This window comes from Streptopelia decaocto, assembly GCF_964273445.1.
Source record: "Streptopelia decaocto genome assembly, chromosome: 1".
Lineage (NCBI taxonomy): Eukaryota > Metazoa > Chordata > Aves > Columbiformes > Columbidae > Streptopelia > Streptopelia decaocto.
The window spans coordinates 1908872-1936500 of record NC_138663.1 but is presented as its reverse complement, the minus strand read 5'-3'; the positions used below and the strand labels follow the sequence as shown (position 1 = coordinate 1936500).

The following is a 27629-nucleotide window of genomic DNA, read 5'->3' as shown; positions in this document are numbered from 1 at the left end:
TGAATTACTGTTAATAAAATAGACATTTCTTGTTCTAATTCTGTTTGCGTCAGTACAGAAAAAGTAGCCCATAATGGCTGTTTACTCAGCAGAATCCCCTTATTCCTAAAGGGATGCTATTAAATTTCAAACCCAAGCAGTCAAAAAAACCACAAAACCTGCACATTTACCATTTCGTGATGATTATCTCCTCTGTTCCACACGGAAAATAATCAGTGTACAAAGAGAGAGGCATATTCAATTCTTTGAGCCTTATGTCAAGCTAATACCAAACAACAGTGCAGCCTCTTCTGGGCTCAAAAATGTGTAATATCGTGTATAAAAAGTTGGGAAGGAGGGACCTCGCGGTGATTTTCGTGTCAGGGAATTTCTGCATCTCTGTGCTGATAAACTGGTGTTTTCTTTAGTCATCAAGTCAGGGTGAGCAAGGAAGGAATATTATTTTAATGCTAATTTAAAGACGTGTCCCAATCCCTGCGGCTGGAACAGCTGATGCTCAGAACACCTTGGCTTTTCCTAGTGCCAGTATTGCATATTCAGCTTGTTTTAGTAAAACAGGCCCAAGCTTGCTTTGGTAGAACTGAGTGTTAAGCTGAGCTTCAGGAAAACTCTGAGACAGTCCCAAGGGTGTAGTGTCAGTGAGTGGCTCTGCTTGTTGAACTGTAAAAGAGATGGAGGTTTAGAGCTTGCTTTTGGGTAACTGGTCATTAAAAAGAGATTACCAAGGACAATTATGGTGCCTAAAAGCATCATTGCCTTTACTTTGGGGGATTACAGATCCAGTTCTCCTGCTGTATTTAATGTAAGGATAGAATTTAAACTGCCTGTGCAGCAACTCAGAAAACCAATATCCACTCCAAATTTTGGGAATATGTGTGTCAACCCATGTTCTTCTAGCGGTCCTGTCTACCTGTTCTCCCTAGAGCCTTCCTGGCCCTAAATACAGAGATATGCCAGACTTAGCAAGGTGAGCGCAGGCCATCACCATGCTGTAACTGTACTCAGGTTGCCAGTTTTGTCTGTGCTTCCCTGCAGACTCATCTTTTTCTGGTGCTTAAAGGATTTAACTGCATAAATGCAGCAGTTTGGCAGCCAAAGATTAGGGCGTTAGTGCAAAGTGTTGGATTTGGAGATTTAAAAAAATAAACAAGGTTTTTCCTGCCACCAAAGCCTGACTCATAAACAGAGAGCAAGAACTGAGCTGCAGCAGCTCAGAAGGAGTTGATGAAGTTCAGATAAGCGTTCAGGAAGCCCATGGGATCCTCCAGCTGTGGATAGTGGCTGATGTGATCGTCCAGCACCGACACTGTGGACGTGGGAAGCACCTTCCTGTTGGAAAAACACAGCAAGGCTTAAGCACAGGAACTTAAGCTCGGCCTGAAACCAGCCAGATGCTACTGGTGAGAAGGGCAATACTACTGCACAGTTGGGATTCTGCCCGTATCATCGTTTTGGGCCAAAAAAGCCATTAGTAGCTCCAGTTGAATACTCTTCCAAGTGCTGGATTTACTTCATGTTAGTTTGGAGAAGACTACCTCGTGATAAATCTTAGCCCTGTCTGATGTGGTTCTCAAATCTGTGATTGATTTGACTGCGAATTGTGACTTTTTTGTGGCTTTAAAATGGGGAAGCGATTTCCAAACTGCAGAAGGTTCCTACCAGATCACCTGGCTATGCAGGTTCTGAGCGGGAATTAAACCCAGATTCCGTGAAAAGGGACCGGAAAGAAATCCCTGAGACAAAACCTCCCTCAAAATGAAACCCCGGTTGCTTGATGGAGGTTATTTTCTTACTTGTAAAGCTGAAGAAACTCTGGATGTGGATTCACAGGGTCCAGGGGCCCGTAGATGAGATGCACTGCAAAAAAAGAAGCACAGGCAGAGCTTCTGTATCCAAGGACATCCCAAAAACAAGCCAAGGAGGTGGGTTGGAGACACGTTCACCCCACTGGGAGGCTTTTAGCAGAACATTGAGTAAATAAATGCCAAATGGCTCTTTTTTCTCTGCCCTGGGGTCAAGTTCAGACTCCAAAAATCCTCCTACAACCATCACACCTTTCCTTGGAGTGGTTGCAACTTCTCTTGAACTTGAAAAGCACCTCAGCTTCTCTGGGGCAGCAGCTGGAGAAACCAGAGGCTGAACCAGCCCCTAAAGGAGACTTTCCTCTTCTTAATAGAACAAACGTTTTGCTCTTACCTTAGCAAACGGAGCCTTAAACTGGAGCAGGGACGTTTGTGATGCTACTGACCAGATTTGAGCCGCATCGTCCTCGTCAAAATAACGAGAGGCTCCCACAATTAGTGGTAGGAGCCAGCAGGCAAGGGGAATGATTCCCAAAGTTAAATCGAGGAAAACTGATTCCTACTCACGTGGCACAGAGGTGGACATCAAAGCCCCAACCCAGCGCTCTCTGTGCTTCTTCCTCTGGTTTATATACTGCAAAATACTGAAAATAAACCTATTGTTACGTAGCAGATGGTGCCTCGAGGTGCTGTAGAGCCTGGAAATTGCGATGCAGAAGCTTGTGGGCATTGCAGCAGCTCTGAAACCATCTCAGTGCCCCGCAGAAGAGGAGTCGATGCTGAACTACTGAGCACGGAGCAACGCAGAAGATAAAGCGCACAGTGGAAATGTGAACAGCTAAAAGCTCCTCAGCCTGTCTTGGCCTCCCATCCTTTCTTCAGCACAGCTCCCAGGGGCTGAGACTCCCAATTTAAACAGCAGGTTTGAGTCAGTTGGGTTATAAAAAGCCTCCCAAGGATGGGACGCTATGCTAAAGAAATAAACAGATACTCTGCCATGTGACATTTGAGAAGCAGGAGATATTTTGGCACTGAGATTCCCATCACCACTGCACTGCAGCCAAAGGTGACGTTGCCAGGATTGGCCGTGACAAGACTCGTCAGCTGTGTTGCCGGGTTTGGGCAAGTATCCCTCGTTATCTTAACAAAACCCCATAAATTTAAGCCCCTAATTTCCAAATATTAAAAAAAAATCCCACATTGTACAGCTCCAGAGTGTCCTCCAACCACGTGCAGGATCAGATCCTCCTGACTCCAGACGTCATTTACCTGCCTCGCATCATCTCAGCAAGAATCCCTGCTCCTCCATTGCACCCCAGCTCTTTTTGTGACACAATGATGATCCCAGATCCCAAAAGAAGCTGGAGGCTCCTGGGAGCCAATGTGCAGGGACCTGCCTGAGCTCTGATAAGCTCTGAGCTGCGGCGCCGCTCTGCCTGCAACACAAGGGCGGCGCGGGCGTAAAACTAAGCTTGTGCGGCAATTAACGGTGACGAACCTGTCCACAACGAGGTTGCCATCGTTAGTCCGCACCGCCGTCCACATATCCCAGTACTCTGCCTGCGAAGGCTGCGTGTACGGCCCAAAAACTGCTCCAAGCCTGGAAAACCAAACAGAATTCAGAGCAGCTCAGCAGCAGCCACGTTATCATATGGCTCAAAAAAAACCCAAAACCAGTCGAGTGCTTCCAGCTTCCACTGTAAAATATGTAGGTGCCAGCACAGCACTACAAGTCATCCCCCACAGGCACCCAGTGCTGGACATAGTGGCCAGTTTAAGAGTTTTTTTGGGGAAAAAAAGAGGGTTTGTAACATCTGATGAAAGTATCTGTGTGATTGTGTGGCCGGGGTTCCCATCGCCACTGTAGCACGTGAAGTCTAACATGGGAAAGAAAGATTTCACCGTACAGTGAAAGGCCGTATGGTTTATTATTAGAATTACAGAATCATTTTGGTTGGAAAAGCCCCTCAAGATCATCAAGTCCAACCATAACCTACCCCATGTCCCTGAGAACCTCATGTCCATCTGTCCAACCCTCCAGGGATGGTGACTCCAGCACTGCCCTGGGCAGCCTGTTCCAATGCCCCACAGCCCTTTGGGGAAGAAATTGGTCCCCACATCCAACCTCAACCTCCCCTGGTGCTTTTGCTGGAGAGAGAATAGCCCAGAGGATCGAACTCATTCACATCCAGGGGCAAATGTCTCCTGGGATATTCACCTACTAAAAATCCGCTCCACTAATTCCTAGATTGTCTCACAGCCCCTGTACAGACTGTGCCCAGCCCGACTCACCCTCTGGAGAAGAAAAAGAAGTTCATCAGCCGCATGATGACGGGAGACAGCAAACCTCCATCCTTGAGGAGCTTGGGCAGAAGGAAAAGAGACAGCACCACTCAGTATCATACAGAGGGGTAAATCCTGTCTCTCTAGAGGGTTTTTCCCCCCCAGCTTCCTCTATCGCAGAAATTTCCCAGTTCAGCCCTGACCCTCGGTAACACCGAGATGTACGTGAGCTCTCAACAGCAAGATATCGAGGGATGATTAATCGAGATGTTGGACGGGATGAGCTGCATCCTGACATCCCCGGCTCCTCCCCACGGCCCCTAACGCCTGTGAGCAGCTCAGGTGCCGTAACCAAAGTGGAAAAAGCAGCAGGTATTTGAGTCAGGTAAAACCCCAAACCCACAGAGTCAGCTTTCTGCTCCAGGAGCGATTGAGTACAACGGGAGCGGGGGGCAGCTCACCTTCTGGATGAAGCGGGGGTAGTGCGTTTCGGGGAAAATCCCTGGAAGGACGGCAAAGAACAGAGTTGTAATGCTACAAGCATTTTGTTCCGCATCTCCCAGTCTCTCCCCTTTGCGGTGCCGCAATGCAGCCTGACGCTTAATTACAGCACCATAATTACAATTTGCTTGGGCCATCCCGTGGATCCCCATCCCTCCCATCCCACTGTGCGGGGTAAACCTCACCTCCGTTGGATAAACAGAGGCTGTTGATCAAGATGCTTCCAGTTTTATTGTGTTCATACCTGGGGACAGAAGAGAAGAAGGTGAAACACAACTAGACCTTCTACAGGCTCTGAGAAATGACTGACCAGCAGGTCAAATTAAGTGTCAGATCATCTCTGCTCCCCTGGTGTTCCCGGTTCGATAAGGAGCTCAGGAGAGAAGTTAAACATCCTGCCAGCTAAGAAATAAGGGACGGAAACCTCGGATCTGCCTACTCAGGATGTGCCCTGAGGCCTCCCAGCCTCCGTTACAGCTGTAGGTCCAGGGAAAGGGGGTTCTGCTCTACGTCCTTCCACTTATCTGCTGGAAATCATCTTGATGGGGACCACAAAGAGCAGGCAGAGCATCAGGGGTTGCAGTGACCTGTGGAGCAGCTCCTGCGCGACCGTGTCCCCGTAATCGTGGGACAGGAGGTTAATCCTCTGCCGGCGGAGGCCAAGGTGTCGCACCAGCCTCTCCACGATGCTGGCTTGCTCGAAGATGGAGTAGCGATGGGGCCTCTGCAAAGCAAACCAGGAGAGGAGCCACAGTGAGAACCCGCTTCGAGCCCCAAAATTGCAGAATAAACACCCAAATTGAGGAATACGTGGCGGAAGCCAGAAGTTTGTGACCTCGGATGGAGCAGTGGGGATGTCCTGGGCCAGCAGCTACGTCCACAAGCCCACTGGAGTGCTGCTCATGCCCCAAAGGGTCTTTGCTTTGGAGTCACATCAAACCCAAAGCAAGATGGTGACGGAGCTGATCTCCGCCACACATCTTCCCCACTTCTTCTGCTATTTTAATGTCTTATTCCGTTTCTGAGGCTGCAAATGCCAATTTTCTGGGGATTCTGTTGTGACAGAACAACCTCTGGGGCAAAAGCAACTGCAAAAATCCCCTTGCCAGGCTACTTACAGGCTTGTCACTGAAACCAAACCCGACAAAATCCAGAGCAATCACCCGGTGAAACCGCTGGGTCAGCCCTTCCCAGATCTGGAAGAGAAATTAATTCAAATAAAAACCAACAACTGATGGGAGCAGAGAGAGGAGAAGTTTGTGGCGACACACAGCCATGGATGGACACACTCCCCTCCACTCCCCCAAATACCAACTTCCAGCTCCAAGAAAACTGCAGGAGGTTGAAATTTCCCAATAAACAGCAAGACCACTCCCAGAACCAGCTAAGAAATAGTTGTGGCTCTTTTCCTCCTGCTTTGGGTTGGGGTGTGGGAAAGGGCCATGTGAAAAGAGTTTGGATCCTGTGCAAGGTGTCAGGTGAGGAACAGGGCTGATCTCCCAGAGATTCCAGAAGAAAATGAAGAGCCTGAGGTGCTGGAGCGAGTGGAGAGAAGGGAACAGAACTGGGGAAGGGGCTGGAGCACAAGTGTGATGGAGCGGCTGAGGGACCTGGGGGGTTCAGCTGGAGAACAGGAGCTGAGGGGAGACAGGGACACAAAGAAACAGCCTCAAGTTGCACCAGGGGAGGTTGAGGTTGGATCTGGGGAGCAATTTCTTCCCCAAAGGGCTGTGGGGCATTGGAACAGGCTGCCCAGGGCAGTGCTGGAGTCACCATCCCTGGAGGGGTTTAAATGACGTGTAAATTATGTTCTTAGGGACGCAGGTTACTGCCAGGGTTGGGTTAACGGTTGGACCTTGATCTTGAGGATCTTTTCCAACCAAACAATTCTATAAAAATCCTCTGGAGCATGAGCCACCACCCATGTCCATCTGCTCATCCTTAGGGAGGGAGAAACCACAGAATTTGGTGTCACCGTCCAACCCCCCCGTGTATTCGCTCCCCTCACCTTGCACCAGTCGTAGCTGGAGGTTGGGAAGCCGTGCAGGAGGATGATGATGTCCGAGCTGCCGACGGCACCGCTCGAATCTGGGGAGAGAACGAGGCACCTCAGGGTCAGCTTTTTTCTTTTTTCTCCCCAAATTTCCTTTCCTGTAAGACAAGCATTGCTGGGAGCCCAACCAGCCCCACAGTGTCCCCTGGTCCCAAAAACCAAGCATGGGTTTGATTTGCACCGTGGCTTCCAGGTGCCAATGTGGCTTTGGAAACCCAGCCAGATGAGCCTCCAGTACCAGCTACTTGATGCAAATTAGGGCTTTATTTAGCACAAATTAATCACAGCTGCCTCTAAATTGCTACAACTGGTAATTGTGGCTCCAGGAGAAAAGTCTTTCAGTATTTTTTCCTTGCTGTGACCTTTTGGGATCGTTCCCCATGAACACCAAGATACTACCAACACTGCACAAAAACCAGCGCTTGTGGTTTCACCCGTTTAAAAGGTTTTGATAACAAACAGTGACGCTGAAACTGGATCCCCAAAGAAGCCGTTATATTTTGGAAGGAATCTGCCATCACCCTGGCCTTGGGGACATCCCTGGGGCCACCAAGAGGAGCAGAGCCCCCCGCCCCGCTCCCCATGGGGACAGACGAGGTGTCCCCAGGGCTCGGCGCAGCCCCGTCACCTCTGTAGAAGATGTTCTGGTCCTTGTAGGTGAAGTAGCGGCCGGAGGATCTCCAGGAGAGGAGAGCTGGGGACAGCTTGGGGGGCGGGATGTGCAGGTAGATGGCGAGGAGGGGGACGAGCAGCAGCCCCACCTGCACCCACCACTCCTTCATCCTGGGGGAGAGCGCGAGGAGCTTGTCCCTCCATGTCCCCATAACCTGCCACCGTGTCCCCAAAACCTCCATGTCCTCCTAACCCACCCGCATGTCCCCATAACCCACCCCCATGTCGCCAAAACCGCCACGTCCTCCTAACCCACCCCCATGTCCCCAAAACTGCCACATCCTCCTAACCCACCCCCATGTCCCCATAACCTGCCCCCGTGTCCCCAAAACCTCCATGTCCTCTTAACCCACCCCCATGTCCCCATAACCCACGCCCCTGTCCCCAAAACCGCCACGTCCTCCTAACCCACCCCCATGTCCCCATAACCCACCCCCTTGTCCCCAAAACCACCACATCCTCCTAACCCATCCTCGTGTCCCCATAACCCACCCCCATGTCCCCAAAACCTCCATGTCCTCCTAACCCACCCCCATGTCGCCAAAACCGCCACGTCCTCCTAACCCACCCCCATGTCCCCAAAACTGCCACATCCTCCTAACCCACCCCCATGTCCCCATAACCTGCCCCCGTGTCCCCAAAACCACCACGTCCTCCTAACCCACCCTCATGTCCCCATAACTCACTGCCATGTCCCCAAAACCCCCACATCCCCATAACCCACCCCCACGTCCTTAAAATCCCCCATCCCTCTGACCCACCCCCATGTCCCCAAAACCCCCATGTCCCCAAAACCTGCACGTCCCTGGGGTGACAGGTCCGTAACAGAGGGGTCTCTGATGTGAAGGTGATGGGTCTAAGGGGGTACATGGGCCCCATTGAGGGGCTGAGGGGGATGAGGGACCCATAGGGGATCAGTGAGGGACATGGGCACCAGTGGGGGTCTAAGGGGGTACATGGGCCCCATTGGGGGTCTAAGGGGGAACGTGGGCCCTGTAGGGAGTCCAAGGGGGAACAGGAGCCCCACTGGGGGTCTGAGGGGGAACGTGGGACCCATAGGGGGCTTGAGAGGGGTTGTGCCCCATGGAGGGGGAACTTGGGCCATACAGAGGTCTGAGGGGGATGTGGCCCCAATCTGAGGGTCAAAGGCCAGTCCAAGACTGGGGGAGGGGCGCCAAAGTACCGCCCCCCGCCACACCTGTTAGTAAGCTCCGCCCACCACAACGGGGCCACACCCCATGAACAGACCCCGCCCCTCTGCCAAGCCACGCCCCCCGGTGCAAAAGCCACGCCCCCCTCCCGCAGTGCGCCCCTTCCCCTGAAGGGGAGCAGGCCCCGCCTCCCGGCGGCGGTGGGCGGAGCCTCTGCGCCCGGCGGGGCGGGTGGGGGCGCCGCGCGCGCCTCACCTGCCTCAGGTGCTTCGGCCGCGCGCCTTCACGGCGCTGGCCCCGCCCCGCGCATGCGCCAGCCGCCCCGCCCCGCCCCTCGTGGGGAGGAGCAGAAGCCCCGCCCCATTCCTTCCCGCGCGTCACAGCTCACGCCGCCGCGGCGTCCTCCCCGTTGCCAGGCGACGCTCGGGAGCTGTCAGCCGCTCGCGCGCCCCCCGAGCGCGGCGTTTCTGATTGGCCGCGGGCGCCACGGGCGGCCAATCGGGGCGGGGGTTGTTGCGGGGTGGGGACGCCAGAACCAGAAGGCGGGTGGGCAGACGGGTGTGAGGGAAGGCGGGACCGGCGGAGAAGGTTGTTGGCGGCCGCTGACGGGAAGATGTCGAGCAGGAGGAGTGTCGGGGACCCTGAGGTGCGTGAGGGACCCTCCCCGTGCCGGCCACCCTCCCAGCGGCGCGGGGCACGGGCTGCAGGGGAGCGGCGGCCTCATGTCCTGAGGCAGATGTGGGACGAGGGGCCCGGCGGCCGCGGCGTCTCCGGGGGATGTGGGGACCGATTCTTTGGGGGCTCTCAGGGGGCTGGTGAAGCCTCCAGAGCCGTGACTCAAGGCGGGTGGGCGGTTTATTTGGTCCCCTGTTGCCGGGTGTGTTGCGACTGGGGAGAGAAAGCGAGAGAAATTCTCCTTTTTGAGGCTTTAATTGGCGGTTTGGCAGAGATTTAATACCGAGTTGGCGATTCCGAGATCTCAGTGAGAGCAGAGCCATAGGATGAGGAGAAACGGCCTCAAGCTGCACCAGCGGGGGTTTAAATTGAATATTAGGGAAAACTTCTTCACTGGAAAGGGCTGTGGGGCATTGGAACAGGCTGCCCAGGGCAGTGCTGGAGTCACCAGCCCTGGAGGGGTTTAAATGATGGGTAAATTATGTTCTCAGGGACACGGGGCAGTGCCAGGGGTGGGTTAACGGTGCGACTCCATGATCTTGAGGCCCTTTTCCAACCAAAATGATTCTATAATGCTACATCTGAGAGGATTCCTGTGGTCTCTCTCATTTCATTGTCTCTTAGAGCTGTTTAAATTGCCTTTTTTGTTAACTTTTTTTTTACTTTTAAAAGAAACACCTGGCTGTATATTGACTTCCTCTCATCTTTTCCTCCTCAAAACAGTATTTAACCAGGCGCATCCCTCAGAACCCCAAATATCAACATATCAAAACCCGCCTCGATACTGGTAAGTGGGAAAAAACAACCAAATGTAGATGTAGGAGTGCACAAAAATACACTGAATGTTTTAACTCTTCCTATGTCCTGAGCTGCTTTACCCCTGATACTGTGTCAGGACTCACGTCGCGATTGTGACGTATCTGACCATCTCTGTTGCGACGGTTCCCATCGAAATTACTGGCCTTGGAGTTTTTATACATGGGCTTTTCTTTTATAAAGTAGTATTATGACAAGGGTGTGAATAGAAATAATTATTTGGGGGGTTGTCATTGGGGAATTTTTGTTGTTATAGCGGTTGCATTTGTAGTATCCACACAAAGGCATTGAGGAAGGGACAGTGTGGCTGCAGTTGCACTTGAAACCACGTGTCACAGGGAGGATTTGAACACCAAGGTCCTGATTTCAGCTGAAACATACAGAGTTTTAGGTCGTGACGTTGTGAAGATGATGATTTTCTTCTCCGAAGCAGCATCAAAACAACTTAACACTTTTAAGCAGAGTGGCCTTGGTGCGGAATTTGTAAACAGGAAAGGTGCCATGAGGTTGTTTTTTGGGGAATATCACCATTCTGTGGATATTTTTACATCCCTTACTGAAAATCATGGAAAACAAAACTCAAGCGTGTTCTGTCGAAGAACTGAAAGAGCACTGTGGGTATATGAAGAAGATTTTTGCTCCTTCTGGTCATGAGCGTTCCCAGTGAGTTCCCCTCTCCCATGCGGAGTCTTTGAAGACAGAAAAACACTAAGAGGAAAATCAATGTACTTTTTGATTTATAGCTGCTTCTATTTTCATGAGGAAACAAGCTAACTGATTATTTTTCTCTCCTTACAGGAAACAGTTTAACAAAATACGCCGAGAAGTTGGAAGAGATCAAAAGAAGTGAGTATCTGGAGAGAAGCGGGATGGAACTTGCGGTGGGTTAGTTCAAAACTGAAAGAGCGTCGAGGAGCTGGTTTGAATCCCAGATTTGCTTGGAAATCTCCGCTCCGATGATTCCCACAACCATTTACAGGCATGAACAGTAGAAAAACGCAGCGATAGGATGCAAAGGTGCTTCTACCCGGGCACTTTCCGCTCTCTCCTGCGCCTTATTTCTCTGTCTCTCGTGGTGCTTTACAGATTTAACTTAAGAAACCGGGGAGGCAGGTCCAGAAGTTTTTCCAGATCCTTCTTTGCGCAGATTTTCTTACTGAATGGCAACCAGGCAGGAAGAAATTCTCTGGACTAAAAAAAATAGACCAGACTTAACTAGGAAGACTCAGACGGAACTTTTGAGGCTTTATTTCACTTTTAGTTATATTATGGTTGGACTTGTGATCTTCTCCTTTTAGATAATTTTACTATATTTGGATTTATATCAGAATACTCCAGGATAAGAAAGAGATGAGCTCGTTCCTGTGTAACTCATTGATTTGACATTTTACATCGATGTTTTGAAGACTTCGGGACATTCAGGCTAACGACAGCTTAACTTATTTTTACTTCAGTCTCTTTTCCCACTGAAAATAGACTTTTAAAAAAATTTTTACTAATAAAACTAACATTTTACATCTTTATTTCCAGCTTCTGTCAGGGTTATTTTCCCATGGAGAGCCAGGAAAGCTATTAAAGCCCAGAGCTGCATTTATTGACGTGCAAGAAAACACCTTCCCATTAATTAGGATTTTGAATGTTTGGTTTGAATTCCTAGACCCATTTCTGTGTTCTTTTCAGATTCAGATTATCAGGGAAGTCACTCATCCATCACATAAATATATTTGTGCTCAGCTTAGCGCAAAATGGTTCTTTGTTGCTGGGTTGTTTGTTGCTTTTTCTTTGTAAAACCCCACAAGTCTTTGGGGAAAATCCAAAGAGAAACAACCTTGTTTTCCAAAATCCTGTGTTGACCGACTAAGATTTCAATACTTAACGCTGGCTTGCCATCGCTTTTTATCTCTGCTGAAAATCTTGTTGCGTGGGCCGAGCTGCTTTTCAATCTCCGCTGCGAATCTGATTCCGTTTCGTGCCGAAGTTCTTTTGTTTCGTTGTGGTTCTGGACTCCAGGAGAAACTTTCTCATTCTTTTTTTGGGTTGAATAGACGCTTTCTGTTCCCAGGCAGTTTAGAAACTTCTCCCCCTTGGTTTCTCATGGATAGATGACACCGTTTGGACACGACTTTTAAATACCCAGCACAGTCAACTCTCTGTCTCTTGTGTAATGTGAGAGAGTGGGATTTAATACCACAGAATCAAAAAATGATAAGAGAGCTGGAACCGCAATGATTTATCCTTTGGAGAACTGACTTGAGGAGAGACACCAAGTCTCTTCACTCATTTCCGAAGCCCTGAGGAGCATCTCCTTGAATACACAATAATTAGAGTTTCAGGCCGGTTCACTGAAGCAAAAAAACATGTCAGAAAATCCAGATGGACCTTCCAGGACAGAACCGGGTACGTCATGTTGCTTTTGTAGTTGGAAACGGTGATTCTGGATGTTCTGATCTCAGCGGGGACTCTCGCGCAATTGTTCAGATTGGGCTGCTCTTGCCTCTGTAATAACGGTTTTATTGTGGTTTTTCTCGTTGCTGGAAATAATTCTGGGTGGTAAAGGCAAGATCTAGGTCCTAAAAGCTTGTTCTGGATTAAATAAGCCTTTCTTGGGCTGGGAGGAAACACCCAGCAGCTGTTTTGTGTGAGCAGTCTGCCCACAGTTCTGCTTATATATCCAGCATAAGCTTTACTGCTTTTAGTTGTCCTTCTAAATTAAGTTTATTTCTTGCTTTTCACATGACTGAAGGGCTCTTTTTGCCCATAACTGGGGAGTTTTATTGATGTGAACATGGGCTACGTGTGGGTTTTGTGTTAGGCAGGTGTAAAAAGGATAATTTTTGCTGTTATTTCCAAACTATAAAGGGAGACTTTAGCAACCTGAGCTTGAGGCTTGAAACCCAAGTGCTTTTGCGTGAGCCGCGAGGGTCATTTTTGTGTTAATTGGCGATCTGAAATCTAATTTATACACAGGTCTTGTACTTCAGACCAGGGTGTTTTGGACGGGCTCCTTTTTTCAGTTGTTCAGCAGCAAATAGGCGCTTGCATTGCAGCTTGATAAACATTATTTAGGGCTCCTACCCTAAACATGCATCAGCTTGAGAGCTTCCATACATTATTTTGCGGTAATTTTTGCTGCGGTGGTTACAAGGATATGGATTGGAGCCCTTCCCCCTTCTGTGTCTTCCCTTCGGGAAGCGATTCAGCGATTCAACAGATGGTTTTAGAGGATTTAGCATCGCTTAACTGGCTGGATTTGATACAAATCCTGTTGTCTGTTATTAGCCGAACAGCATCCAGTTCAGAATATCCTCCAACAGTTGCTAAACTAGTAATAGAAAAATTGCAAAATATTTGCCTTATTATTTTAAAAATCAAAATCTGTGGCTTTGGAGGTGGAGCTGAGTAAGGGAGGGGAAAGAAAAGAAAGGAGGAGCAATTTAGTTTTGTGAGAAGGCTTAAATTCATTCAGAACTCGTTTACAGCTCCAGTACCTGATGGGGAGGAATTTTCTTCATCTTCTTTCCCTGCCAGTACAGCATTGACCTTTTTCTCTTCTTTTCCCCCTCCTTTTCCATCTCCTTTCTCACCATAAATTCCCCAAAGGACGAGGCTTCTATTACATCCCATGGGAGACTATTTCACATCGAGATGTTCCTGCCGATACCCGTTTGAGCTTCTCCACACGCCCTTTTGTTACCCCCTGGAAAGCCTCTCTTTTCCTGCTGTTTAAGCATCACAACTATCTGTTCACAATCAGATTTCCATCCTTGTCATTGCTTATTTAGCACCGTTAATCTCTGCTCTGGTGCTTTGCCAACTGTTCCAACACACCGCTCCGTTTTCTTGCCGCCTAAGCTTTGTTTTCAGGCTTAAGATTCAATTAATCTGTTTTTTCCATGGTGATTATTTGGTGCTTCAAGCTGGTATCCACGGTTTTCTGCATTAAACATCATCCCTGTTTCTTTAGATATTCACCTTACCACATTTTAAGAATCAGAATTTGTCAGAGAAAGAAAAACCGGAGCATTTTAATGGCTAAGATTAAACACACACATTATCTTAGTCTTTAAAAAGACATAGTCTGAGATAAAATGTCTCTGTGCTCTGATTCTGCTGTAACTTACACAAATTAAAAATTCAGGTAAATTAAACCCTTTGGTTTGAGAGGCTTTGCGAGCATAGCAGGCAAGGTGATAAATTCATGAAACCGTTTCCTTCCCCCAGTGAGCACAAGAAGCAGAAAATAATACAAATTTGGGTCTAGAAGCACCTAAATCTGCCTTCCCCACTTTAGATCTGGACAAAAATCTTCCTTGATAACCGCTTTAACTTTTTACAAAGCCTTCGGGTTTGCAGCCGCAGCGGCGAAGAGACTCTACACCAACCTGGGAATGATCTGAAATGTCACATTGTCCTCTTGTCTTTTTGAAGATTACAGATATAAAAAGGACGAGCTGTTTAAAAGACTGAAAGTGACTACTTTTGCCCAGTTGGTACGTATCGTTCCCTCTCTGGCTTCTGGAAATTCTCTTCTATAAACATTTTTGCTTTGTCCAAATCCTCTTGTATAATTATATAGTCTTAGCGCGTAATTCTTCTGTATCGCCTTCTTCCTGCACTCGCAGATTTCCCTTAATCAAAGCAAATCACTCAGGCTGATATTTTCAGAGCAGCCAAATGCTGCGTAAAGTAGTTGGGAAGGTTGCGACTTCAAGGCTTTCTGCGTATTTATTTTAATTGAAAATCTGATCGGTAAATAAGGAGCTGTGTTGCTTATATGTTGGTTCAAGAAAATTAGTAAAAAGATAGAAATTAGTAAAAACTCAAGGGGGAAGGGGAAGGGGAAGGGGAAGGGAAGGGGAAGGGAAGGGGAAGGGAAGGGGAAGGGAAGGGGAAGGGAAGGGGAAGGGAAGGGGAAGGGAAGGGGAAGGGAAGGGGAAGGGAAGGGAAGGGAAGGGAAGGGAAGGGAAGGGAAGGGAAGGGAAGTGTCTGCTCTGAAATGTTTCAGTTGCAGCCAGTGACTGAACTTCATAAATATCAGAGAAAAAAATCTTGTATTTGATATTACCGCACGGCACATCTAGTTTTCCTTTATTCTAAGGCTGATCCTTCTTTTTTTTTTGCTACGATTTTGATTTAATAAAAGGACGCACTTGTAGTACAGGCATCATATATGACCTTGAAGTCCGGTAGAAGTTGCATTGAGATAATTAGTATTTTTGGCTTGGGGATTGTTTGTCTCAAGCTGATCCCTGCTGTCTTTCACTGACGCCGGTGGATGCGTATCAAGGTTTTTGTCCCTCGCCTTTGTTTCCTGCAGGTCATCCAGGTCGCTTCTCTATCTGATGAAACCTTAGAAGTGCCAAACGAGGAGATCCACAAGCTGGAAGGTAACAATATTTATTGTAAGCACAAAGAGGAAGAGCCGTAGATCGCTGACATGGTGAACTGTGTCCTGACAGACGCAGCTGATTATTCAGCAAGTCTTTTAATCATGAGGAAAAAGTATAATTTAACCTGCGGTTTGCAACCATTGCACTTTGGGAACAGAAATACTCTGAAAACAGAAAGGCTCACAAATACTGAATTACTACAATAAGGATTTTCTTAGACATCGTTCATCAAGAATTAAGTTTGAACTGAATTCTTAAAACGCGATCTTGAGCCCTTAAAAATCATACGGCTCTTTATTATTTTTAATATGAGGCTCTCAGTCAATCCTCTTTGTAAGAGGATGGAGATCAGGTTGTCTCTAAGAGAAGCGTTTTCTTCTAAGAACAGAACCCAGGCTTAAAACCTCCTTGTTTTATTTCCTGTGGCATTTTAACTCTTTGTCCCCCGTCCCTTCCCCAGATGGTGATTCTGCTGCTCCAGATGCTGAAGTCACAGCAGAGACAAACGGGAAAGGGAGCCCTGAAGGGACACCCAGTCCGGTCCTGTTCATAGACGACGCGGGAGCTGGAGAATCCTATCGGTCCACGCTGCAGAGGTGCCTGATAATAACACACTATTTTCTTCCTGTCTTAGAAAATCATTATATTTATCCGGCTAGTGATTTTAAATCGCTACAAAGTGGCTTTATATTGTATTTCTCATTAAAGCCTGATTTTTGTAGATCTGGGGATGTGAGTGAGAGAGAGGGTTGGCAGGTTTTCCTGTCTGAACGAGTTTTATTTGCGGCTGTAACCCAACCACCTGATGATTGTCTGAATGGCTGACAAAGAAATATGCTTGTGGGATTCGATCCAGGTCCCTGGGTTCAAGAATCCGTGTTATAAACTGCTCTGATAAACTCAGTAATGTGCCTTCCTGGTGATCTTAATGGATTATCGTGTGACTGAGAGTAAGAGTCCGATTCTAAACAAAATAAATAATTAGTTGAGGTCAGAGATAGGAGGAAGATGCTGGAAGCTTTGTTGCAGCCTTTTCCTTGCTGTGCCTGATGTGAGCAGAAAAGTTAAGCCCGACAGGCTTGGCCATCGCGTATCAAAGCCATCGATTTAGTGACCACCACGAGTATCTGGAGGTTTCTGTTCGTGTGCCGTGTCCAATCAAGGGATGAGATGGGAAATCTCAGCCTAGCACGGCGTGTAGACAACTGACGGCTATTTACTGTGTCTTATTGCTGAGATCTCGATGCTGGCGGCTTCTTAGAATTATTCTCCCTCACCTCAGAGTCATTTAGGACATAAAACACCTGGACTGGACTGATCCAGAAGAGTATAGTATTGCAAAGCTCTACGCTGTTTATTTCTTTATATTGATGTACTGGAAAGCCTGAAATAGAATCTCTCCCTTTCTATGTGGTGTCTGGCTGTACTGGGATATAATTTGCTATTGGAACAGTTGATGGGAAACCACTCTGACCTGAGGAAGAGACACGGAAATATTCTGAGTGCAACCTCTCACCGTAACCTCCTCTCCCCTCTTGCAGCGTGATAAGCGGCATTGGTGAACTGGATATAGAAAAAGATGCTCCGAAGAAAGTGGATGCTCAGGCAAAAGAGACGCCCTATCCCGACTGCCCCTTCCTGCTTCTGGACGTACGAGACCGAGACGAATATGACCAGTGTCACATTGTTGGAGGTGAGGAGACCAACATCCCACAGCAGCCTCATGTCGCCTGGGGTCGTATATTTGACTATTAGGGGGACATCACTTGGGTGCAGCTTGTTCTCAGCACTCATCCAGCACACCCACCTTTCCTGGAAAGGGCTGAGAGGACCGAGCTGATTTTAATCCCTTATTCAGTGGGGTTTCAAGTTTGTTAAACTCTAATAAGTCGTGTCTGTTGTATTCCAGCTTGTCTGATGTTTTTTCTCTCTTATTTTTTTTTCCTTTTTCTCCTCTGCAGCTTATTCCTACCCTATTGCAACGCAGTCTAGAACCATGAATCCGTATACCAATAGTATTCTGGAATATGTATCCTTTACGTATAAAGTGCTGGAATAAAATAAAAGAAATCAGGAGGGGTGTTGTTGAGAGCTTCCAAAAACAGCTGGAGCTAAAACAGTTGCTGTGTCCAGGACGATGCTTAACCAACAACATCTGGGGGGGGAGATTATTTACGGCACCTGCTCCGCTGCCAACATCTGGATTTAGTTTCTGTGCTTCCTCTCAGCACCTTGACAGGGACTCGCTTTTCTCTGGAGGACAGAAAGAGGATTATTCACTAGGATTAGGTTGATAATTTCCTGGGTTGTTCGCTTGAGGGCTGCAGGGGAGAGGGCAGGTTGTAAATGAAGATGTTTCATGCTGTTGCGTCTTATTAAGTAACCAAGTGGTGGGATTGTTCTCCAGTGGGGATTAGGCTGTGCCCTTCCAGCCTCTGGCAAGCTCCAGCTGCTGAGAAATCAGTTTTAAAACATGGATGAAGTGAAAAAATTCCTGCCTGATAGTCACAAATCAAGCAGGGAGTCTCTCGGTCTCCAGTCCTATTTGTTTGTAGCTCTTTTTCTTTCTAAAAGGTACTAAATCCTTAGCTCTTGTACCCATCAGAAAAACGCCCATGGCAAAATTATAATTTTATACGACAACGATGAGAGATTAGCCAGCCAGGCTGCGACCACCATGTGTGAGAGGGGCTTTGAGAACGTGTTCATGTTATCTGGAGGTAAGTGGGGACGGGCAGGACTCCCTGAGATCTCAAGTGGATCGAGAGCAAAAGAGCAACGGTTGTGTGAGCTGGAGGGTGAAAAGAGCTGGATATTCAGCCCTGCCAGGTGTTTTATTGTGACTGGTAAAATTCCTGATGGTGGCCGCTGATAAATTGCCATCTGTACATCTGCAGGCCTGAAGGTCGTTGCGCAGAAGATCCCAGAAGGTTTAGTCACCGGCTCAATCCCCGAATGTTGCTACGTGGCGGCTCCCACCAGATCCGCCCGGAAAAAGGCCCCTCCCAAAGCGCCACCCGCGCCTGCTGAAAATAAATGGAGATTTTCCGCGGACGACCTACAAAAGATAAAGCACCACCTGGAAGAGCAGCACCTTCCTTCGGACACTGCCAGTAAGACTCCAAGACAAACGCTGCTGCCGCTTTCTCTCTCTTTGCTGTGTTCTTTCCATGAAACTGCTGGCACAGAGAGAATTCTTTTCCAAACGGACTGAGAAAATCCACCAAAACCTGGGCTGTGCTCATCCCAGACAAAGGAGCTTGGAGCCAGGGGGGTCGGGCTCTGCTCCCCAGGAACAAGCGCCAGGAGCAGAGGAAACGGCCTCAAGTTGCGCCAGGGGAGGTTGAGGTTGGATGTGGGAACAATTTCTTCCCCAAAGGGCTGTGGGGCATTGGAACAGGCTGCCCAGGGCAGTGCTGGAGTCACCGTCCCTGGAGGGTTGGACAGATGGACATGAGGTTCTCAGGGACATGGGGCAGTGCCAGGGGTGGGTTAACAGTTGGACTCAATGATCTTGAGGGTCTTTTCCAACCAAAATCATTCTATTCTATGATGGCAAATGGGCCCAGTGATGGCAGGCATATACCATTCCGCCCGCTATATTTAAATGTCTTTAAGTTTTCCCAGTGATTAGTAAGTTTTTCAAATTCTTAGACCTGGATTGAGACTGTGCCTAGAACCCCCAGCTGACTTACTTTTTGGTCTATATGTTTCCAGTGAGATCTGGAGAGCCAGCGACAGCGAATCGTCTCTGTGTCCTCATGCTCCATCACACACACAACTTCTGCTCTCTCCATTTCTTCTCCAGGCCGTCTTAGCCACGGTTCTTCAGGCCGTGATTCCAAAGTGACGACCATGAGGAGCAGCCCCAACCTCTCCAGCGCCGCTGGCTCCGTGGGATCCCTCACCACTCGCTCTTTCAGCAAGAGCAACCTCCAGAACAAGCCATGGAAATAAGCAGTCGTGTCTTCTTCCACTGAATAAACGTATGTCCAGGTTCTGGGAACCCTGAGCAGTGCAGCCCGTTTGTCATTTTAGGAATTCCACAGAGAAAATAACCAAAAAAAGCAGCGGTGGTGAATAAATGGCAGCTCGGGTAAGGCTGAGGGAGCTGAAACGGTTGATGTTTTATAGAAGCGGGAGCGTGATCGCTTTGGCAAGGTTGATTTTTTTTTTATTAGGTGCAGAGCCAGTTCAGAGTTGATGCAACTGATTTTAATAGGGGAGGGAGGAAACTCATCGTAAAACCTGTGAGCAGTAGAAATGGTTCTGCTGATGTTATAGTTCAGACAAAATTGTGTCTGTAACAAATACTCTCCCTGTGCTGCGCCCGGAACCTCAAACTGTGCAAACAGGAGAATGCAGGTGACGGTAAATAAGCCAGAAATCGTCTGCAAGCGAAAACCGCCGTGTTTTGTGGCAGAGATACAGACGTTCAGCAACTCGCCAAAGTGTTGGAGAGAGGATTCCCTACGTTTTTGGTTTCTTTTAATTTATGTGAATGGACTGAAGTATTTGTAATAAAGATTTGGAAACAACGCCCAGTGTGTTTGCTTCACGGGCACTTTGTGAAACACTTCTGTGTTTTCCAAAGTGAGCTAGAAGAGAAAATACGTGTTTTCCCTCCGATCTCCCTTATTGTCCGGAAGGTTTCACTTCTAACTGTGCTTTTTCTGCTTCGTTCCTTGCTGTGGTTCTGGAGATCTACTGCATAGTGAGTTTTTTTTTGTTCTAAATGAGATTGAATGAAGCTGAGCAGTGTTTTAACCGACGTATCTTAAAGCAAAATCATCTGCCATGCCCCTTTTCTTGTTACTTCATCTATGCACCAGTGCTTTGCTCATTTTTTGACTTTCTAGAGCAGTTTGCTGGAAAGATACGACATATATTGAAGAGCCGGTTGTTCTTCTGCTGACAAATTGATTTCCTTGAAGCAGCTGCGAGTCCAGGTGAGGAGGCAGAAGGTAAAATGCTTCATAAAACTCTTTTGTGCTACTTAAACTGTATTCTTTGAAGCAGCAAAGAGCAGTTCCAGGGCCTGATGGAAGCTGGAAAGTTATTCCCGCACCTTTGCCGGTGTTTTTGGAGGAGCTGCTTTAAGATTTGGGTGGCTGAAGGGAAATTTTCTTATGCTTGTTCACCAGTGTCCCTAAAACTTTGCAGGGACTGTGAATCTTGTAACTAAAGATTTAATATAAAATTAATAGCGCCGTTTTCATCAAATCAGTGCTTCCACTGTACCAGTATTAGCTGCGTGACCCAGAAATTATCTGAAAACACCCAGTGGCAGAGAGTTACAGACCCCAAAGTTCGCCCATGGTGCGTGTTATCGGGGGATAATTCCAACCAAAGGACAAGGTGAGAGAAATCGCACAGAATTTCTACTTTGACAGTTTAAACTCAACATCCCTGAGCGTGTTTATTGTGTTTCTACGAGTCTTTAAATCCTAAATTGCTGATACAGGGACTGATGGGGTCATTTTGATGCGACCCGTAACCTTGGTTCTCTCTGGAGACGAGCGACGTGACCAGCACAAACCCATAGGGATCCCCCGGAGGGCGAAATCAAGGGACACGAGGCAGAACTAGAATTTAAAAATGTATTTAATGAAGAGCTGAGTGCCCCTGTGTATTCAAATATACATCTATATTTTTAAATGGAAAAAAAATCTGATTAAAGGGGGGTGACTTAAAGCTCCTGGCTTCCCAAAAATAACTCCTTGAATGCTTGGAGTTGTACCAACCAGCTTGAATTTGGATAAACGGCCCTTCCAACCCATTCCACGTGTCCTGGGTTGCCAGAGAGAGTGTGTTTGCGTACGTATGTACTATAAGTTGTACATATATACTATAAGAGTTGTATGTATGTACTACAAGAGTTGAGCTGGTCAGGTATGAAGATTAAAGAACTCGAGATCTTATTTCAGCTTGTGATGCACCTCAGTGTCTTCCTATCTGCTCTGCTTTCTCACCTTCCTCCTCAATTCCCATTTCTGGAAGATTTCTTGCTGTAGGTGTATTTATTTTGAACAAAGTAGCTTGTCCTAGGTCAGACGGGTTCTATGGAACGACAGCATCGCTTTTTGAGGGAAAAAAGCGCGTTTATTTAAATGATGCGAGCCCAAAATAGGAGCCACAGGGACTTGATTTGTGGCCACACTCTTCACTCGCAGCCTTGGGAAGCTGACTCTCCTCTTGAGGTTTTAATTATGAAGTGACGATGCTACGAGGTGGCCTAATCAAATTAATAAAAGCTAAACAAAGATTTTAAAGGAGTTTGGTGCTGAAGCATCACAGAAATCTTGATCTTGATGGCCTGAGGATGGCACCTCTGTTTTTATGTCATCGTGAAATAAAAGCATCAAATGAAACGGCATCTCTTGAGTAATTGAGTTTGGAGCTTGTCTGGGCTGCCTGTCCGAGAAATTATATCATGGGGTTGATTTAGCTAAACGTGCCCAATGGGGAAGTGAAGAGAGACATTGATTACGTGCTCGGAAGATCTTTCAGTTGGGAAATGTATAAAATGCATCTATAAACACAGATGAGCGTAGCGGTCGTTGCGTTGGGTTTAATTCCTGATTTCCACTCTCCAGCCATGGGAGGCAAATGTAAAATCTGTGTGAAAAATCATTGGAAACGGAGGGACAGAACTTGTCCGAATTGTTTGAGATCCTCCCAGTCTGCGGCGTCAAAGGAAGAACTGAACCTACTTTCCCATCATCTTGGTGGATTTGGATGTTTTGTGGCCTTTTGAATTGCTGGTGTTTGGAGGGTAGAGTCGAACTCTGCAGAGTCTGGGAGCTTTAATTGTTTTACTTAACTAAAAATTCAATTGCACCATAGGAATGAGTGTTTCTCGTCAGTTTGAGCTTTGACAGCTCATGGAGAACGCGGAGCGGCACATGTGGAATCCGAGCAACAACGAGGACCTTTCAACCACAAAAACACGTCAAATAAACCACATTAACCCAATTGCGTCATGTCCCAGCAGCACTGGGCGCACCAGGGATGATGAGAACCCGCAGCTGTCATGTCTTCAGGTCTCCACTTGGCTTTTTTTCAGTGTCAAACTGAACCTCTTCCCCTTCCAACCTCTACCAGAGAAAAGGGAAAAAAACCAACAACCTCCTTTTATTTCACATCACACCGTTTTCATGCCTTTTTAATCCCCTTTTTGGGCCACTGGGCCAACATGTGTTGTTTATTCTCTGTTCCCCCCAAAAATAAGACAGGGTCTTATATTAATTTTTGCTGCAAAAGATGCGTTAGGGCTTATTGTCAGGGGATGTCTCATTTTTCCATGAACAACAATCTACATTTATTCTTGAACAAAAACCCAACATTTATTCAAATACAGTCAAGTCATCACATTCTGTCACATCTGTCCTGTTGCGTTCTAGCGCCGATTAATTTTACTTTTTTACATGTACTTACGCTATTTAAATTGACTTTTTAAATGAAATGTAACTAGGGCTTATTTTTGGAGTCGGGCTTATATTTTGAGCATCCTCAAAAATCCTGAAAAATCACGCTAGGGCTTATTTTCAGGGTAGGGCTTATTTTTTGAGTAGGGCTTATTTTCGGGGTAGGGCTTATTTTTTGAGTAGGGCTTATTTTCGGGGTAGGGCTTATTTTCGGGGAAACAGGGTGTTGGCGCTGAGTCAGCCTCCGAAAAAAGCTTTTCACCGCAAAACCAACAAAAAGCATTTCTCATCTTTCTTTATTTATTTCGTTCTTTTTCCCCCCAATCCAGGTGATTCGGCCCCGGATCGTGGTCAGTACGGATGGTCCCTCGCGTGCTGCATGATGACCCTGAGCGCCAGCCACGTCTCCTGGGCGGCGGGGACGATCTGAGAGGCCGGGAGGAGGAACCCGTAACGCCCCGTGTCCCGCAGCTCGAAGGTGAAGGAGTATTTGATGCCCTGGTTGTACGTCCAGTCCACGGTCGAGCCGCTCGCTGGGTCTGGGAAAACAAAGGGAGGGATACGAAATATTCAGTCACTTTGCGTCCGGGATGTTTTTGTCTACGCCGAGGGGTGGTTTGGGGTTATTTTTGGGGCGCCGCCGCCCCCCGTTACTCACAGATGGTGGAGTAGATGCTGCCGTACTCAAAGTCAGTGCCATAGAGAGAAGCCAGAGCTGCCACCGCCTGCTCGGAAATCTGGTGCTGGGAACACACAGGAGAGAGAAATGAGACAGAAAAGGGGAAAATCTGCAGGATAGAGGCTCCAGGAGAGGGTTTTTTTGTTTGTGTCACTGGCAAAAAATGATGCCAGAGCTCAGTAGCCTTGGCCTGGGGGAGTCCCCAGGGGTGGCAGAAGAGCCAGGGCTTCTTCACAACTTGTGTCTCCTCCACAGTGCGTCATATTAGGAACAATTTCTTCCCCAAAGGGCTGTGGGGCATTGGAACAGGCTGCCCAGGGCAGTGCTGGAGTCACCGTCCCTGGAGGGCTGGACAGACGGACATGAGGTTCTCAGGGACATGGGGTAGAGTCAGGGGTGGGTTATGGTCGGACTCGATGATCTTAAAGGTCTTTTCCAAACAAAATAAGTCATGAGCCAGCACTGGGCCCTTGTGGCCAGGAAGGCCAGTGGTACCTGGGGTGGGTTAGAAGGGGGTGGTCAGTAGGTCAGAGAGGTTCTCCTGCCCCTCTGCTCTGCCCTGGGGAGACCACACCTGGAATATTGTGTCCAGTTGTGGCCCCTCAGTTCCAGCAGGACAGGGAACTGCTGCAGAGAGTCCAGCGCAGGGCAACAAAGATGATGAAGGGAGTGGAGCATCTCCCGTGTGAGGAAAGGCTGAGGGAGCTGGGGCTCTGGAGCTGGACAAGAGGACACTGAGGGGGGACTCATTCATGGGGATCAATATGGAAAGGGTGAGTGTCAGGAGGATGGAGCCAGGCTCTTCTGGTGACAACCAGTGACGGGACAAGGGGCAATGGGTGCAAACTGGAACACAGGAGGTTCCACTTAAATTTAGAAGAAACTTGTTGGGGGTGAGGGTGGCAGAGCCTGGCCCAGGCTGCCCAGGGAGGTTGTGGAGTCTCCTTCTCTGCAGACATTCCAACCCGCCTGGACACCTTCCTGTGTAACCTCATCTGGGTGTTCCTGCTCCATGGGGGGATTGCACTGGATGAGCTTTCCAGGTCCCTTCCAATCCCTGACATTCTGGGATTCTGTGAAAATGCTTCTAATTTTATGATGGAGGTTGGTCCTCTGTGTAGGAGAAGAACAGCCTCACATCATCCCACCCCCCCTTCAAACCTCCACATCACCCTACCAGTTCCTGGTGGTCGGGCGCTGGGGTCCTGGTGTAGCCGTAGGGGTAGAGCAGGAGCTGGGAGTAGCTGTGGATGGAGATGAAAGCCTTGATGTTCCCATGGTTCTTCACGAAGTCCACGATGGCCCTCACCTCGGGCTCTGAGTTGGCGTAGGGTCCGTGGTACGTCTCCGAGCAGGGGTTCGAGCTGGAGCCGATCCCTGTGGGGACGTCAAAACACAGCGTGGGTGTTTAGTGGCTTTGGTGGCAGTTGGGTGGCTCAGAGAGTCACAAGGTCAAAAGGTGTTTACTATTTCCAAGCCCAAGAGCTTTTCCCACCCTTCAAGGAACCCTCATGGGGCTCCTCCTAGATGTTTTATGATGGTTTTCTTTTGTGGTCCCCACCACGCTGGTCACTAGGGGATGTCAAAGCCCTGGTGGATCCCAAACCCACGTCTCTGACACAAAGAGCAAATCCCATCTCTTCACCAGGGGACACCAGTGGATCTTTCTGGGACAGAAGAGGCCTCAGAACCTCCACCTGGAGGGCAGAACCCCTCCGTGGGAACAAGGGGAGAGCTCTGACCTCCGAAACCTGCGTCCCAGTTGCGGTTGGGGTCCACACCGATGCAAGAGGAGCTCGAGTGCCGGGACCTGGTCTTTCTCCACATGCGGTTCTGGAAGGATGGAGCCGTCTCAGCTGGTGGCCAGAGCTCCACCAGCCTCCAGCAGGCATGGGGCTGCCATCTGGGGTGTCTAAAGGGTCCCGGTGGTTCCCTTCCCACCCCGTGGAAATGTAGACAAGGAGGATTTGAGCTTTTGGAGGCCTCCATGTGCAGGATGGAGATGCTTCTCATCCCCATCCAGCATGGTGAGGGTGAGGAAAGCCGGGGTGATACCTGGGTGTGGGTGAAGGCGAAGCCATCAGGGTTGGTGACAATCTCCAGGAAGATGTCCATCTCATTCAGGATGGAGGCCAGAACTTCATCTTGCTCATGGTCTGAGACAATCTAGAGAGGATGGCGGTTTGGGGTTCTGGATGACCGTCCCTCCATGGGGTTGGCCACCGTAGTGGCTGCAGGACCTCGTGGCCATTTGGGGACATCAGGCATGGCCAGGAGGTGCCCGTACCTTCTTGGCGAACCAGACGCCGCTGGCTTGTGTCACCCATTCTCGGGAGTGGATGCCGGTGTCGATCCAGATGGCTGGACGGTTCGTCCCCCCTCTGCTGAACTGGAAGAGCAGAGACGGGGGGGTCCAGCTTTGTCCCTGTCCCCTCTTTGGCCACCCCCCGAACTCCAAATCCTCACCTTGAGCACATAGAGCGGCCGATCCTCCGTTGACCGCCCGATCTCAAGTTTGCTGACCAGGTTGGGGTTCTCAGCCACCAGCAGGTCAATGAAGTCATAAATCTGGAGGTGGGGACAAGGGTTGGGGGGGTCACACCTGGCTCATCCCCTGCCCTTGCTGCTTGTGGAGCAAAGGGCTTTGCGAGAGCAATTCCAAGATGTCATTTTTTTCCCCTAAAATGCCCCAGATCTTGGGTTTTTTTTCTCACCTCAGCCAAGTTGTGGTAGGAGTCATAGCTGAAGGTGTTGGTGGAAAGTGGCAACCAGCGGCGGGCACGAAGCATCTCCTTCTTCTCACGGTCCACCAGCGCCTGGGCGATGGGGGGTCAGGATGAGACCTCGTCCCCCACCATCCCGAGACCCCCACGTCTCCCCCGCCCCCGCTGACCTGCACGTCCTTGATCATGACGGAGTAGGAGATGCCGTTGGACTCCAGGTGGGCTTTGAGGGGCTGCAGGCTGGGTAGGGGCACCCGGACATCGACGGGGTGCCCAGGCCCGCGGGGTCCCAGCCAGAAATCCAGCTGGAAGGGGAGGAATCAAAACGTGGGGGTTGCATCCAGCCTTTTGCTGCCCCCCCCGCACCAGCTTCTCACTTGTGTATCACCACATTGTCCCCATTGTCCCCCATCCCTGCTTTGCAGTGTGTCTTGGAAGTTGAAAAGTAAGTGACATGGGCTTGGGGGTGTCCCCAAAAGCCGCCCCCCCCGCCGCTTCACCCCGTACCTGCAGATCCTCGAGGTCTTGCAGCTCCTGCACCTTCTGCAGCTCCTCATGGGTGGTGGGGACAATGCGCAGCACCTGGTGCCTGCGGGATCAGCGGGTGCTGGGGGGGCCCAGGGCCAAGCTCTGGCCTCTGTAGGTCCAGCTTAACCCCCACTCCATCCAACCCCCCACCCTGGGGATTTGCACTGGGTGACTTTGTCCCCTCAGGGCTGAACCAGCTCCTTCCGTCCCAAGCGGTGCCACCATCCCCATCCCGGCCACCCCCCCCGCCAGCCAGACCCCCTACCCAACAAAAGTCTCGGTGCTGGTGGCCACTGCCACCAGGGCAGCCAGCAGGACGAGGACCCTCATGGTCACTGGAAAGAGCCTGTTCTGTGTCCCAACAGCAACCCGAAGCCTCTTAAATCCCGTGGGGATGGTGACCCGCAGCTGTCCCCTTTCCCAGGGCCGTGGGAAGGCTCCGGCTGACACCGGCCAAGGTTGGACACCACCGAAGGCTGGACACCACTGTCCTCCAATCTGCAGCACTCCTGGTCCTGGCTAAACTGGTCCTGGGAACTGGCCAGAGCTGTTGCAGAGTCACCCACTGGTGATGCAAGAGTTGATGATGTGACAAGATCCCACTGCCCACAGAGCTGCGAGGAGGAGAAGCGTTAAACTGGGCTGAGAAAAACGTGAGGTGTGGTGAAGCTGGGGAAGGGGCTGGAGCACAAGTGTGATGGGAGCGGCTGAGGGACCTGGGGGGTTCAGCTGGAGAACAGGAGCTGAGGGGAGACCTTCTGATCTCTGAACTGCCTGAAAGGAGCTTGGAGCCAGGGGGGTCGGGCTCTGCTCCCCAGGAACAAGCGCCAGGAGCAGAGGAAACGGCCTCAAGTTGCGCCAGGGGAGGTTGAGGTTGGGTGTGGGGAACAATTTCTTCCCCAAAGGGCTGTGGGGCATTGGAACAGGCT

At 49.2% G+C, this 27629-nt stretch overlaps 3 protein-coding genes across 4 annotated transcripts; 1 reads left to right on the top strand and 2 right to left on the bottom strand.

Moving 5' to 3' along the window:
- Window positions 1–810: 810 nt before the first annotated feature.
- Window positions 811–8771, bottom strand: MEST (mesoderm specific transcript). The gene is made up of 12 exons (XM_082058872.1): window positions 8718–8771; window positions 7268–7422; window positions 6595–6674; window positions 5705–5782; window positions 5174–5310; window positions 4772–4830; window positions 4547–4587; window positions 4095–4165; window positions 3301–3402; window positions 2370–2446; window positions 1794–1857; window positions 811–1329 (listed from the first exon to the last, which is right to left on the bottom strand). Exons 2-12 carry the CDS (start codon window positions 7419–7421, stop codon window positions 1212–1214), a joined length of 981 nt encoding a protein of 326 aa, XP_081914998.1. The 5' UTR covers window position 7422; window positions 8718–8771; the 3' UTR covers window positions 811–1211.
- A 198-nt stretch (window positions 8772–8969) lies between these two features.
- On the top strand, window positions 8970–19883 carry CEP41 (centrosomal protein 41). 2 transcript variants are annotated; one of them, XM_082075136.1, is made up of 11 exons: window positions 8970–9108; window positions 9861–9924; window positions 10752–10799; window positions 14382–14443; window positions 15271–15340; window positions 15804–15939; window positions 16885–17036; window positions 17305–17372; window positions 17949–18063; window positions 18241–18456; window positions 19152–19883. In XM_082075136.1, exons 1-11 carry the CDS (start codon window positions 9076–9078, stop codon window positions 19298–19300), a joined length of 1113 nt encoding a protein of 370 aa, XP_081931262.1. In that variant the 5' UTR covers window positions 8970–9075; the 3' UTR covers window positions 19301–19883. The 2 variants fall into 2 exon arrangements, with proteins under 2 accessions (XP_081931262.1, XP_081931263.1); XM_082075137.1 differs by lacking the exons at window positions 8970–9108; window positions 9861–9924; window positions 10752–10799 and adding an exon at window positions 12156–12350.
- Window positions 19884–23121: 3238 nt separating this feature from the next.
- LOC309451498 (carboxypeptidase A1-like) lies at window positions 23122–27030 on the bottom strand (the record flags this gene model as incomplete). Its single annotated transcript, XM_082075187.1, has 11 exons — window positions 23122–23309; window positions 23429–23513; window positions 24627–24826; window positions 25192–25282; window positions 25505–25615; window positions 25737–25838; window positions 25916–26017; window positions 26164–26265; window positions 26343–26477; window positions 26680–26761; window positions 26966–27030. 11 exons carry the CDS (start codon window positions 27028–27030, stop codon window positions 23122–23124), a joined length of 1263 nt encoding a protein of 420 aa, XP_081931313.1.
- Window positions 27031–27629: the final 599 nt, after the last annotated feature.